The 14310-nt window shown below is 38.4% G+C and overlaps 2 protein-coding genes across 2 annotated transcripts; both read left to right on the top strand.

The window, feature by feature from the left end:
* The first annotated feature begins 253 nt into the window (after positions 1 to 253).
* On the top strand, positions 254 to 5139 carry LOC149740432 (uncharacterized). Its single transcript, XM_089872999.1, has 7 exons — positions 254 to 387; positions 492 to 693; positions 1006 to 1147; positions 1520 to 1618; positions 1681 to 1741; positions 2033 to 2178; positions 2571 to 5139. Exons 1-7 carry the CDS (start codon positions 322 to 324, stop codon positions 3106 to 3108), a joined length of 1254 nt encoding a protein of 417 aa, XP_089729125.1. The 5' UTR covers positions 254 to 321; the 3' UTR covers positions 3109 to 5139.
* Positions 5140 to 5293: 154 nt separating this feature from the next.
* Positions 5294 to 12376, top strand: LOC149740433 (spondin-1-like). The gene is made up of 18 exons (XM_089872983.1): positions 5294 to 5744; positions 6181 to 6272; positions 6521 to 6674; positions 6955 to 7122; positions 7218 to 7431; positions 7852 to 8001; positions 8294 to 8486; positions 8798 to 8941; positions 9236 to 9365; positions 9425 to 9535; positions 9602 to 9716; positions 9781 to 9863; positions 9942 to 10211; positions 10482 to 10631; positions 10867 to 11056; positions 11124 to 11212; positions 11274 to 11423; positions 11927 to 12376. Exons 1-18 carry the CDS (start codon positions 5438 to 5440, stop codon positions 12094 to 12096), a joined length of 2880 nt encoding a protein of 959 aa, XP_089729109.1. The 5' UTR covers positions 5294 to 5437; the 3' UTR covers positions 12097 to 12376.
* The last annotated feature ends 1934 nt before the right edge of the window (positions 12377 to 14310 follow it).

Here is a 14310-nt window from a genome sequence, read left to right on the forward strand (position 1 = left end):
ATCGTTTTCTGAAAGCATTTGTATAGTAAAAGCGAATGTTATGGATAAAGACGATTGGTTCTACTTTACCGTAATCTTAATGCACCTAAGACTTTTTAAACATTGCGAGTGTATATACATTAAAACGTCATTATTTATACGAGGGTTTGACCTATAATATGTATACGTTTTTTTTGCTAAACTGTACATGCTATATTTTAAACCACGTCGTTTCTGTTTTAGGAGAAAAAGACAGCAAAAGAAGTGTCTAACAAGCCGACCGCGAGAGCGCGGCGAAAAGTTGGATTCGGAAAAGTTAAACGATATGGTTTGCTGAAACCGATGCGATACAAACCGAAAGTTAAAAGAAAAATAGAAACACAGAAGCCTAACGACAACAACACCAAGGTAAGTTTGGAAGAAATTAAAGCATTGAAAAAAATGTTCTTTTCATAAATTTTAATATCTTACCAAAAAACAAAAAAAATCGTTTTGTTTGGGTTTTCATCCAGATTCTTCTCAGACCACTCAATTCTACCAAACGTACAACATTTAATAAAAGAATTCAAGTCTACGTTCCTTCGCCTGAAGTTCCATTGACGTCACCTGACGACGATTCAAGCAATGATTATGACGCAACAAAGGCGAGATTGTCGATTCTTAACTGCGCTCTGTTCCCTTTGTCCCCTGTAAATTCAAGGCGTCGTAAAACACGTATGTAAATGTTTTCTATACAGTAGTGTGGGGAAAGATGGAACACCTTTTAACTTTATTTTCTCGTCCCATTTGGTAGTAAAAAAACAACATTCAAAGATTTATAAAACTATATCGTCACGACTCCCATAGACCGTTGTTAATTGTTTAAAACACGATCACGATATTTAAATATTATGTGCTAAAGATGTCCCTATCTTCCCCGACCCTACTATATTATTATATACTTGTTTTATAACTACAGTTGTTTTCCCGCCACGATAAACGATTAAAGCTGCTTTTCTACATCCATATATGCTGTTTACATCACAGGCAGTCCATATGAAAACAGTTTGGTCCCGAGTTTGAGAAATTACAGTGCGAGATATTACGGTCACCGAAGACTTCCTGCAGCCACGATAAATAACATGGTTGATCGATTATACGAAAGTCGAAGTCGGAACAACTTACAAAAGTGGGTGACTCTCTTGATAATTTTACATTACTGATTTAAGTTTCATAACCAATAACTATAATATATTGTGGGGTGCGGTAAAATAGGACACATTATTTTATTTACTCGTCCTGGTAGTAAACAAAGAACATTCAAAGAATTATAAAATCATATCCTCACGACTTCCATAGACCGTTGTTAATTGTTTAAAACACGATTGGGATATTTGGATATTGTGTTAAAGGTGTCCCATCTTCTCCCACACTACTATATAACCGTGATAGTCCCGCGATTATAAAATGGCGTAATTGTTAATTCTGAAAAACACAATTAGGGTATATGATATTTAATTGCTAACGGTATCCTATCTTACCCTCATAGTATTTTATATAGATCCAAAAACTTTGAAAACAGAAGCAGGAAAATGAGAAACAATCATATAACCAAAGCAATCAACCAGACTATGAATCGATTAAGAAATTTCCAACATACGTAAGATGAAGCGGGATAAAGTTTAGTCTGAATAAATATAAACTGTTATCATTATTCTGCAGGAATTTGTCGCTATCAGATCACGTCCAACGATTGACTGACGAACTAGAATGTACGAAGCAGGTGAAACATTTTTCAAAACCAAGATTTGCTGTTTGTCTTGCTTTTCGACATTTTTTTGGAAGGCTATTTTAAAGAGTGCCTTTTAAGGCTACTGAAAGCGTGAGCAACCAGCCTACAAAGGACGTTTCAAGTGTCCTGTTTGACGTTATGCGGACAAAAACATTTTAGCTGCAAATAACATTATAACCAAAAAATTAAAATATATTGGAAAATGGTTAAATGTATATAGTGGAAAATGGTTAAATGTCCTGACCTACTAGAAACTAGATTTACTACCTCTTTTTATTTTAGGCGATAAATGAAATATACTTTATGATGGATGAAACATACAAGCCGGAACTGCCGTTTTCGCAATGTGGTGTGAGAAGTTCGTTGGAAACTTCATATAACCGCAACGTTTACTGCGCGATTACCATGGGGGAAATGAAACCGAACAGGTTCTATTGTGGTTGTGGTTGGATTTCATAGTAAAAGCTAACCACTTATTTTATATTTAAGTATAAAGTAGGGTGGGGGAGGATGGGACATATTTTTATTCTATTGTCTTGTCTCATTTGGTAGTAAACACAGAACATTTCTTTTAATAATACCGTATTAGCAAGACTTCCATAGGCCGTTGTTTATTTTTTAAAACACGATCGGGATATTTGGATAATATGTAATAAAGGTGTCCTGTCTTCCCCCATCCTACTGTACATATATGAATAAATGTGCTTTATTTTTCCCCGCATGACGGAGCAACGACAACCATTATTCCAAGTGTGTTATTATTAGCAACTAAATCTCATATACCCAAACCCCTTATCATGTTTCTTCCGTTTTTAAGCAGCAGGTTTCATAGGACAACCCCAAACTCAACTATTGGAGAAAACAAACAAGGGGCTAACAGGGGATTAACAGCAACGCAGTTACAGGATTTAATAGAAAGATTAACGAAGCCCAAACCACAAAACAAAACCTGCCATACCAACTGCACCAAAACGCTTGTCGAACCTGGGCATGTCAATAGATCTAAAACTAGAAAGATAAATGACATGGAATATATGAAATCGCCCAGCGAAACGAAGAAGTTACAAAACAAATGCGGTTTATTAATCACGAGAAGAAGGGCTGATGCCAAGACGAGAACAAAACACTCTGCTTCGTCTTTAATAACCTGGCAGGACACATTACGTGCAAAACGAGAATTCGAAAATGTAGTAGCACCCACAGTGCCTAAGAAGACACTGACCCCTACTGAGCAATTCAAACTGATTGAGAAGCTCACTAAAGGCGCTAGTGAGAAAGCACCAGATCGCCGCCGTGTGCCAACCGAAGCGGAAAAACGCTTTGGTATTGTATGCTCGCTTATGTGGACCGGGTATTAAAACATAGTAGTTGCAATATTTATGTTTTACTTTCATGAGTATTACTATACAGGGTTTATAGTACTATTTTTGGATTTAGTGAATTGCCATAAAATACACGGTAGTTTAAAGTACTTCGAGACGGCTATGAGCAATTGAGCGACGTTATATTAAAAAAAAGGAAGTTTAACATCATTTAATGAACGGTTTCAAATTTACCGCTAGAAAATATCTTATCTGGTGTGGGTAACAAACTCACAGCTTAAAAAGAAATAGAGCGGGACTGAGATCTGTGTGTTAAGATTTTGAGTTAGTGTTCGGATTCGCCTTAACTTTATGAATTTTACATTTTATAAATATTTCTCTTCCTTACATATATGCAAGCAACACGTCACAACTATTGCTGCTACTTGCAGTTTATTTTCGCCTATGGCATCGATCGTCGTGCTAAAATAACCGAAATCGTTTCCCCTTAGTTGTTAATTAGACGCACGGGTCTAATTTTTGCCAATCAAGCAAGACGGAGAAGCCATGCAGTGTGTAGTCCCAAGTCTTCAGTCGTTGTGCCAATGGCAATAAAGTTGCAACCGCCAGACCGAAGCATTGAACTAGTGCGGTGTACAGCAGCGTAATGCAATATCATAATTAGATTATTAGATTACTCATCGCTTACAATGAAGCGACGTCGAACCAGTACATCATAGTACGTATTAATTGGTTAGGTAACTTGGCATTTTTTGCAGATTATCTGACGAATTTAAGAACGTATAATAAGTTTTAATTGCAAATAACGTTTACGTTGATTATTTGCCGTAAATGAGCGACAACGTGTTGATATTTTTGAATTGTACGAAATTACATGTGTTGTCACTTTCAAAAACACGAATATGTTCAAAACATTACGTGTTTGGCCACTTACATTATGCACATACAGCGATAAACAGTTATAAAGTATTTATTAAGGTAATGCAAAGGTATGTTACGCTGTTGTTGCACAAAATGACAATAATCAGTAAAATTTATTGGTGTTACATTTCTGTTACTTAGTCGGTCCTCAGTAAAAATTTCATTGTGCAGTCATCCGTATCAGACGAGCAGTTCTTGGTTGACCGATTGTGACAGCACCAACTTTTCTTGTTTCAACTTCAAAAAGTTAACAAAGAAAGCATACATAACTACGCCGAGCGTTTTAAGTCGAGCGATATGTTTACCAAGAATATTCGTGTTAGGTAATATCGATCTAGAAGCGAGGCGATGAGGTGAGAACGATTCCAGTGGTTAGCCTGCTGGTACAAAATCTAAAAGCCGGTTCATATAGGCAAGGGTGAGGCGACACGCGCCATGGGGTATTAGCGATTATGTGTGTACGCTGCGGTTTCAGTCAATCGTAACACAATCGTATTAATAACTTTCTATTCAACGGTCGTGGCTGAGCTGAGGTATGTCATGTCGTGTGTTCGTTCTAATGTTTACTTCGTGTGTATTCAGCCAGAAAGGCCGTTTTCGTATATTTTTAGTGCTAATACTTGTAAAATTGCGTTAAAACGCATTTGGTGTTACTTTTAATATTAGTACAGAGTTAGTAATGCGGAAAAGCACTATACCATATAATAGTACGAGAGGTATCGCAAGTTAGCACTAAAATGTACCTGTTGATTCAATTAAAGCTTTGTTTGCTCTGTAAAAGGCTGACAGGAAGACGTAAAAACATTCGGCAAACAGTCTCGGTCTACATCCCACAGCGATGGTGATGGCTGGTTTTAGATAATGAGCGATTCAGTCAACACAATAACGTGTATTGACTTTTGCCATTTCCAGAATCCAAAGTAGACAATAGTCGGTACGAAGAAGATACAGGGGAACTCGTCACCCGCTATTAGACTAAGTTATGTTGGTATTAAAAAGATTACGTTCAGCTAATTTGTAGGTATCGATACGAAAATTAACAGTCGTCTGTAAGACGTCCCTTTTGTTATTACAATCATTTAGAATGGTGTTACCGCAGCAGACTAGTTTTTAATGGATGAAGCAGGACATGTAATATCACATGAGCGAATATTGGCGTACTTGACGTTGGGAATAGGATGGTCTTGTTTTAGGCCTGTAGCCTGTCGTTACCACGTCCCCGATCTGTTAAATAATTGATTAGTTGTACGTTGCTGCATTTAAAACAGCGTCTGTAAGAAATTTTATTTGCCGTAATAAAAAAAATGTTTTTGCAGATATGCCATAAGACATTGTTTGACTTAAACACGTTTTATTAAAGGGCAGTTGAATATTTTACAAATGCTTTCGCTATAGTAATGTATCTTGGACTTGGTATTTAAAAGTCATACAAAACAAACCAGCAATGGTGGTTGGTAATTGCATGACAAGCTGCTTAAGTTGGACAAAATGCAAGAACTTCTATAGCGGACAAATGGGTCCTTTAACAAGTTTCAAACTTAGGATATTACTTTGTTCGTTCCTGTTCCTTCAACTTGCGGAATCTGGTCGCCGGGTTGCGAATCCTGCCCGACAGCAATCTGGTTGTCCGACGGACATTTCACAACGTTATTTTTCACGTCCACGTCCACGTCCAAGGAGAGGCGACAATGGATTTCAAGTTCGAATTGAGGGAGATCCAGAAGATTACGAACCCGAGAGAGAATACGTTGGTAGGCAAATTATGTATGGTATGCCTTAAAGTTTAAACCATTCGCCTACCAAATTTACATATTTGTAATAAACGCAATATGAGCATTTTTTGTGTTACGAACTATATAGTTAAGTGGGTAAAATATATGAGATATTTTGACTGTTTTCATTTCTTTTTCTCGTCACATTTGGTAGAAAACAAAGAATATTTACAAAATTATATAAAGTAACTTACCGACTCTAAATATCTGCTGTTATTGATTGATGAAAAAAAGATCAGGAAACATGGATTTATGTGCCAACTGTAGCACAACCTATACTCTACAGTTCTATAACACGTTTTGACCAGTCATGAAAAAGATATAGACGTTTGTGTTTGGATGGCAGTAAATTTGTATATTATAACTTTGCTTTTGTCTATACTAAAGCCAAAGTTTAGACACTGTTTATCAATAGTGACCATTCAAAGTACAAACCCTGCTTCGTTTCGTGGATTTATGCTCACAGCAAAGCATGCAAGCAATGACGAACCAGCTGGCACTTTTACGGTAAATCATTTATTTACAGTAAATCTTACAAAACGTCAGTAATTGAAAACACCCTACGGACAAAACTATACTTAAAAATGACAGAGGCGTAATTTATATTGAGTGGTATTTAATTGAAACAAACAAGGTGTAACCTGGAAGAAAAGTGTATGTCATATCTTTATCATGCATTCAAATATTATATCATGCATTCAAATTTTTTTAATTTAAATGTTATTATCAACGAAAGTCAATATACTTTCATACAGCCAATAAACTCTTACACGTCCCGTGTGTTGAGGTCTTGTCCCAGCTATGCCACCCAAGTTACCAACGGCAAGAAGAAACGTGTCTCTGTAAGATGGACAGCCCCTGCTAGAGGATTTGGTTGCGTGGTGCTGGCGGCAAGTGTTGTACAAAAAGGTAATTTCGGAAAATAGGTACAGTAACGGTGTTTGATATGCTTTGTCAGAAGTTAAGTTTTTGTCATAAATTCAGTTCCTTTTTTTCGTATTTTTTTTGGGGGAGGGGGGCAAAACAAAAATATTTTGGTAAATGGTCGCTATATATAGTTGACAGCGGGAAAATTTATGGTATAGACTAACCAGTGGATTTTCAACATATAACACGTACATTCATATCGAATTGGCGTTCTAAGTATGTTTTGAAAAATAGTTCTGTTGTAGAAACATTGTTGACATAGGTTGGATATGGTTTCGCCACGAAGGAAGACTGTCACTAAATATTTGTGAAAGAGAAGCCTTGCCTCCATCAAATGCAACCACGGATTGTTGCGCTTGTGGAAATGCTACTTACCATATGACGTTTTATGGACTGTGGTCGCCGACCAGTCATCCGAAAGATTATCCTGGTTTGTAAACTTTTCTTGTACTTTCGGTATCGAGCTATATATGTACAATTAACATTGGCGTTTTGATTACTTTCTTTTTACTTTTTACTTTACAGCGTTTTCTACGCACTGGTCAAACGTAATCGGAGCGTCGCACAGCAGTGAATACTCGATCTGGGATTATGGAGAATTTGCGAGTCCAGCTGTACAGAAAGTCGCGGAATGGGGTTGGCCCAATGACGTCGAAACCGAGGTGACGTCACAAGGAGATCACGTGATGTCTCTAATCAAAACTCCAGCGCAATGGCCAGCCTACCAACCGCGCAACTTGTGAGTAAATCTGTGGTTTATAAATGTCTGTTTAATATATATTCTGAAGACAACTATATGGTAGGGTGGGGAAATACCGGACACCTTTAGCACATATTTACAAAAGATCCTGTTCGTGTTTTAAACTATTAGCAACAGTCTATGAGAGTCGTGAGGAAGCGGTTTTATAAATCTTGGAAAGATTTTAGTTTACTACCAAATGGGACAAGACATTAAAATAAAAAGGTGTCCCATCTCCCCCCCCCACTCTACTATAATACTATTAAGTCCAATGACTGTGCAAGTTATTTTAAACTTTTTTTTAAAAAAAACAACGACAATTTTGTTTACCCTTTTTCAAAGTTCTATTTGTCATTGCTACCTCATTATCCAAAGAACAAAATATCATGTTTGATGACGTAGATATATTTCATAAAACAGGAGGAATCCTCCATCTGACACGTTTCAAGTTGATCAATCCCGCCACCTGGTGTCGTTGTTGAGCATGCTTGGTCCAAGTCCTGATTGGAATGTTGGAATAACAAAAGAGACGATGTGCACGTTAGAGTGCGGTTGGATTGGCACAAGGGTGTAAGTAATTAATTTTGCTATATGATAGTTTGGGGTAGAATGATTTACGTATTCCTGCTATTTTCTCGTCCCACTTGGTAGTAAACAAAGAATATTGCAGATTTATGATTATAAAACAGCGTTGTTAATGGGTATAACACTATTAAGGGGTATGGAATATTATGTTCTAACATAACTATCCTATACCCCACAGTAAAATAAACATTTATATTTCTTGTTAACCTTCAAAGTAAGTAATAATAATCGGTAAAAAATCCTGGCTCCATTATATATAAGTCCTTGATTTCTTCAGGTACAATTTAACGCCGTGGGACGCCGGTACAGACAGTGGGGTATCATACCTGTCTGCGAACTCAGCCACAACCCCACATGAGAGAATACGGGCCTTAACATCTGCCGACGACCCGGAATCGCCGTTTTATAAAGAAGGGGGTGGCAACATTGAACCCGTGGCAAGAGTTGTTATAACTCGCACAAGTTTATCTGTAAGTGAAGCTTTTTATATTGTGTTATATAGAAATTTGGGGTAATGTATACCGTTGGCATGTATTGTCCCATATTTCGTAAGCGTGTGTTTGCAATTAATACCTCATTTATAGTCGTGGGTATACAGTAATTATTTATTGCTTACTACCAAATAAAGAAAGTATAAACGATAAAAGAGACTGAAAACATGTACCATCTTACCCCAACCTATATATAATATTCCCGTAATATGTATGATATTATACATTTATTGAACAGGGCTCGTAATTTGCTATATAACAACAATAATGGTATAAATATACTTGCAAAGGGTGGACAGTGTGGTCACAGTGAACCTGTTCTCAAGCAGTATTCAGTCACGTCACAATCAACCACAAGTGACGTCACAATGTGTTCCTATGGCCAGTGGAGCGATTGGTCGGAATGTGCTGTGACGTGCGGTTGGGGGATCAAGGTAAGAACTGCTTATGGCCGATGTGTGTGTGTGTATATATATATATATGAGATGATGCGCAGACATAGGCGCCAAACGTGTTCGATAAGGTAGGCAGCCTATACTCAACAGTTTCCCGCACTACAATAATTACTATACATTGGAACTAATATAGGTTAAAATTGTTCCACAAGATTGTGTTTAACTATCGGACGTAGCCTCTTCTGCATTAAACAAAGTTTGGTCCTTTGTGTGCACAGTCAGCACAGATGTATGTTTTTGATTATAAACATATTCCATTTTTTATTAATTTAGACCCGAAGCAGGTCCGGAGGTTTTCGGAAATCGCCAAGCGAATGTGGGGCAACGATGGAGAAGGAAATTTGCCAAGGAAGCGGAGAATGCGCTGGAGGTGCTGGAGATTCTACTGTGTGTCTGTATTCAGGTTTGTACAAAGTTGTAGGTGTATATGAACGTAATATTTTTGACACCGTGTGTTTACAGATTGGATTTCATGGGGAGATTGTAGTGTAAGCTGCGGTGCGGGGTTAAAGGTTCGAAATCGTGTTCTGATGTGGCCGTCGGAAGCCTCCAATTGCAGGGAGCCGTTGAAAGGTCTTTATGCTTCAGTTATTGGGCTAGTGGGTAGTGTTAACAGGTGGTAATTTTGGTTGTTTAAAGAAATGACAGAGTGTGCTGCTTCTTGTGGTCCGGGAGATGCGTGCAATTACTCGACGTGGGGGGATTGGATGCCATGCCCGGTGACGTGTGGGGTTGGGCAAACCATCAGGAAAAGGTGTGTGTTAGAATTGAGATTTTTCATACTTATTAAAAATTCACACTTGGATACACTCTCGCAGATCTGTCACGGCGGGTTCAGATTGTAGTGCAGTCATGCAGAACAGCAAATGCATGACGTCAATGTCATGTGACCAAGTCACAGGTACAATGCAAACAACTATTCCCATATTCAATTTTATTTTAAAGTTTGATGTAATAGGGAAATATTACTTAATAACAGTTGATGTTGTCGGCTGTGTATATGCGGAGTGGTCTGATTGGTCAGCGTGTCCAGTCACGTGCGGTATTGGACAAACGTTTCGTAAGCGGATGTTACTCAGTGGGGAATCGACCTGCGAAGGTTTTCAAATGCAGCAAAGCAAGTGTATGACGTCAATGACATGCCCGAGTGACGACCAATCAGCATGCGAGTACGGAGAATGGTCGGAATGGATGCCTTGCTCAGAAAGTTGTGGAAAAGGAGCAACTTTGAGGAAGAGGTTTCTTCTGGGTTAGTTTTTCGTGTATTTTTACTAATTGTATTTAACCAATGTGTCTGTTATTTTAATTGAAGAATGAGTGAATAAAGTTAGAAAACCTTTTAGTAAACACTGGTTTGGGGCAATTGCGGTTAAGCGTCTTGCTTAACGACACACACGCTAAAAATAGTAGTACCGGCAAGCCTCGAGCATGTATAACCTCCTGAGGCAGACCTAATACCTATGGACGGCGGCACACAAGATGACTCTTGTTTTGTAAATATTTATTACTTGTTGTTCAGGTGAAGATTCTTCTAGTAATCAGTGCGAGGGTTTCGTCATGGAAAACGCGGCTTGTCATAACCGACCTTGCTCTAATGAGTCAAACCACCAGCAATGTGTCTTTCTATCTTGGAACCCATGGATGCCATGCTCGGTTTCTTGTGGCAAGGGTGAGGAAACCTTCATTATAAACTTTTTTTAAGGCTTGTAACCAGTTTCGGTTGCTGTATGGACTTTATCGTTCAAATAACACGATAATTCTGGCACACCTGTCATAAAAGTTATAGACACTAATTGTATATGCGTACCCTATAAGAAATAGCAATGAAAACGCTAATTATCGCATTTAAAATACCAATTGTCTAAATTTAATCTTTAAAGATGTATATGTTTCTGTGCATACAGGCGAAACTCTTAGAAAACGTTTCCTCAACCAATCAGCGAGTGTGGACGGCTGCGAAAGATTTCAAATGGAGCAAAATCGTTGCATGGTACCGTGTGACGTCACAAGTGCAACAACATGCTTGTACTCCGAATGGTCCCCATGGGTTCCATGCGTAGGAGGTCGACTGACTGGACAAACTACTAGAAAAAAGTAGGAATTCTGGTTTTTATTTGATCGCACACGTTGTCGATACATCATTTATGTTTGTTTTTCTCAGAGTCCTAAAATTTGCCCCTGAGGGACTGTCCTGTGAAACGTTTATGATGGAAACAGCGGCATGCATCCCTGTTCCTGTGACTGCTGAAGGTGAGTCATTGCATTATATACATAATGTGTCCCGTCTCCCTCTACCATATACCTCTTACAGGGCAAAACCAATGCTCATCAACTGAGTGGTCCGAGTGGTCGACATGCTGCAGACGAGAGCGGGAAACTAGAAAGCGACTACAGAGTTCGCCGAACTCGGGTTGTGTGCATTTGGTAAAACGACGACGTTGCCAAAATACTGAACCATGTCGTAAGTTGTACAGTAGGATGGGAAAAAATTAGTAGTTAACAAAGAACATTCAAAGAAATATAAGAATATGTCCTCATGACTCTCATAGACCGTTGTTAATTGTTTAAAATACAGATTAGGATATCTGGATATTATGTGCTTGTGCTAAAGGTGTTCCATCTTCCCCCACCCGACTATACTTATACTGGGACATGTATTGGATATATTAGTGTCTGGAATAGTTTATGTAGTAAGCTACCTATGGTGTGGTAAATACAGTAGTACAGTAAATGTTCCATACGTCGCAATATATAAGTATAGGGTACAAGAAGATGGGACACGTTTTCATTCCATCGGCTCGTCCCATTTGACAGTAACCAAAGAACGCTCAATTCTCACGAATCCCATAGTTAATTGTTTAAAACACGAGCGGGAAATTTGAATTTTATGTGCTATTGGTGCCCCATCTTATCCCGCAGTAATATGTTACTTTTTCTTCAAACTTTGCCTCTCATTAATTTCAGCCCGTGACTGTGTAATGGGACCTTGGAGTCGGTGGAGCCGTTGTAGCGTCCGGAAAGGAAGAAAAGTCGCCATCCAGATCCGGAAGAGACGAATTCGTGTTCGACCTTTGTCTGCAGGTGCTCCTTGTTCAAGGAGAAAAGAAAAAAGGAGATGCAACAGAAACGGCTGAAGTTGATAAACGTTCACATAACCCATCCATGTTCATAACCATCAGACCTATATTGGGCAAACTGGTGGTGCATATAACAAAGTACAGCGTTAACCAGATGCATAGAATTATTAATGCATCCCGTTTATGCAGTCTAAAGTGTTGTTTTCGTGCCACTTATTTTGTTATGTTGATTTGCCTTTCTGTGTTAAGTACATCGCGACGATTTTGATTCAGTTTGTTGGATTTTTTCTGTGCAGTGTTTATTACCAAATTCAATACACTGGTGGTAAGGAAAGTACTGATGTAAATTGTCACTGAGCATTATCTTGTGTTAAAGGGCATATCAACGAAATCGTTTTTTTTTTGTATTTATAAAAACGAAACATCATATTTGAGCATATCAATCCATCAACAAACTTTCATGCTTCGTTGATATGCCTCATTAAGTATTAAAATGTTTATAGGTTTCGCTCTCGAAGATATTGAGTTATAATACGCTTCGTGTGGTCGGTTCCAATGTCGTACTAAGAAGCTACCAAAAGGGCGTACTTGCTGGCTGGTTGATTGTTTATACAGAATGGTCATTACATCCGTTGATATTTGGATAACCAAATAAAGAACGCTTGACCTTAAACTGACCCCAATTATCAGTCCTCAGATTTTAATACGTTTTTCAAGAAAAAAAGAATAATTGATCTGAACGTAGAATAACAAATTATTAACAAAAAAGGTTTGGCACTTAAGAATTAGGCCCAGACAACTGTATTATTTATTTAAGATAGTTTAATTCACGGACTCGTAAAACTCAATAGAAACACTCCAGAACCGCGACTCGCGTGCTGTGAAAAAAAAGCGCGGGGTTACGTCATCGTGCGCTCGCCTGCCATGAGTCAGAACGAAATTTGCGCTTTGACCGAGAGGGCTCGTTAGAATATTTCGTGTTTACGAGTTTCAGATGAAATCGAACTGCCAGTAATTCGTATATGAAGCGAAATCGAATCTGTTCATGTTTGGATAAGGCGCGTGTTGGATTAGGACGATTAAAGAGACATAAGGAGCAGTAAACGCACTTAGTAGCTGACAGCACTCCACGCCGGTTAAATAAGCTCAACAACTTGCTTGGCATTATCATTTAAGCGGTTTTGAAGGACGCGCTATGCGAGACCCAGTCATGCAGAAAGAAATATTACTTGGCTCAGTTTTCAAACGGGACGATTATGACACAATTGGGCCAGGTAATACGCGCATACTTGCAAGAAAATTGTGCAGTGTAGGGCCAAAGACAGGTACGTTGTTCCTCCTTTGGTTAAAGCAAATACAAATAGAACCACATGTCTTACTGTGTCAATGCTGCGTGCTTGTTTCTTGCGACAAGCACGGTCTATTATCTGTCATTAAAACGCTTGTAAACGGTTTGTATTGACCTCGCTTTTTGTGGGACTGGCCTCTTTAAACTATCACAATTTTAAGTTAACATATTTTCGTTATCTCCAGGGTTTGTTTTTTGTCCATCAGCATCGCTTTATCTCACTAAACAAAGACATCCAACAATTTTTACTGTAATAGCATTTGTAAAATTCATGTTTCGGGCAGCTAAAAGGGCTTGTTTTCTAAGAGAGGTTTAAATAAGGAAATTCCCGTGGCGTACTCATCACCGTATTTATTTACAGTCTAGGATAAACTGATAAGCACAAAGTTGCGGTTACAAATACTGCAAAGTCAAGCCTTCAGGCGTCATCTAAACTAGATTGTCATAAACTGTCTATATATGTGTCCTCAGTTAGTCTCGCATCGTAAATATAATAAATGTCGTTTAAGAGCGGAGATATTTAGTAATCGTTGCATTTAAGGGTAATCAGATACATGCTTTCTGTCATCTGCAGATCAAGTCTGGCCCGCGGCTGTAACATGCTATCGTTGTATTTCGAAATAAATTTCCTGTTGTTTGCACATTTCTTTTACCTGCTAGGTTGTAAAATGCGTAAGTGACACATTATGCCTCAACTCCTACCGCTTTCTAAACAGTTAAATTCGAATAAAGGGTAAGTTGACGTGTTCTTGTCAAATGTACTTAGTGTTGTGGACAGAACGAATATGAGATGATTTGTCAGTAACACTCAGTAATGGTTTACGAGGATATATAGTGTAAGGTGATTTCATAACTAGCACATTGTCCACCAGTTCCAGCACAGAAAGGAGTTAAACCGCGTGACTGATTGTCTCTATCGCGGC

Source organism: Ciona robusta, chromosome 2 (genome assembly GCF_009617815.1).
Source record: "Ciona robusta chromosome 2, ASM961781v2".
NCBI classification, from domain to species: Eukaryota; Metazoa; Chordata; class Ascidiacea; order Phlebobranchia; family Cionidae; genus Ciona; species Ciona robusta.

What these genes read in the sequence shown, in the direction of transcription:
- LOC149740432 (XM_089872999.1), top strand. Translation starts at nt 322, where the DNA reads ATGCGATACAAACCGAAAGTTAAAAGAAAAATAGAAACACAGAAGCCT. An exon ending in AGTCGGAACAACTTACAAAA is followed by an intron (nt 1,148 to 1,519) that starts GTGGGTGACTCT and finishes TATTTTATATAG; the next exon opens with ATCCAAAAACTTTGAAAACA. An exon ending in GGGGAAATGAAACCGAACAG is followed by an intron (nt 2,179 to 2,570) that starts GTTCTATTGTGG and finishes GTTTTTAAGCAG; the next exon opens with CAGGTTTCATAGGACAACCC.
- LOC149740433 (XM_089872983.1), top strand. Translation starts at nt 5,438, where the DNA reads ATGGTGGTTGGTAATTGCATGACAAGCTGCTTAAGTTGGACAAAATGC. An exon ending in TCATCCGAAAGATTATCCTG is followed by an intron (nt 7,123 to 7,217) that starts GTTTGTAAACTT and finishes TTTACTTTACAG; the next exon opens with CGTTTTCTACGCACTGGTCA. An exon ending in CTCGGTTTCTTGTGGCAAGG is followed by an intron (nt 10,632 to 10,866) that starts GTGAGGAAACCT and finishes CTGTGCATACAG; the next exon opens with GCGAAACTCTTAGAAAACGT.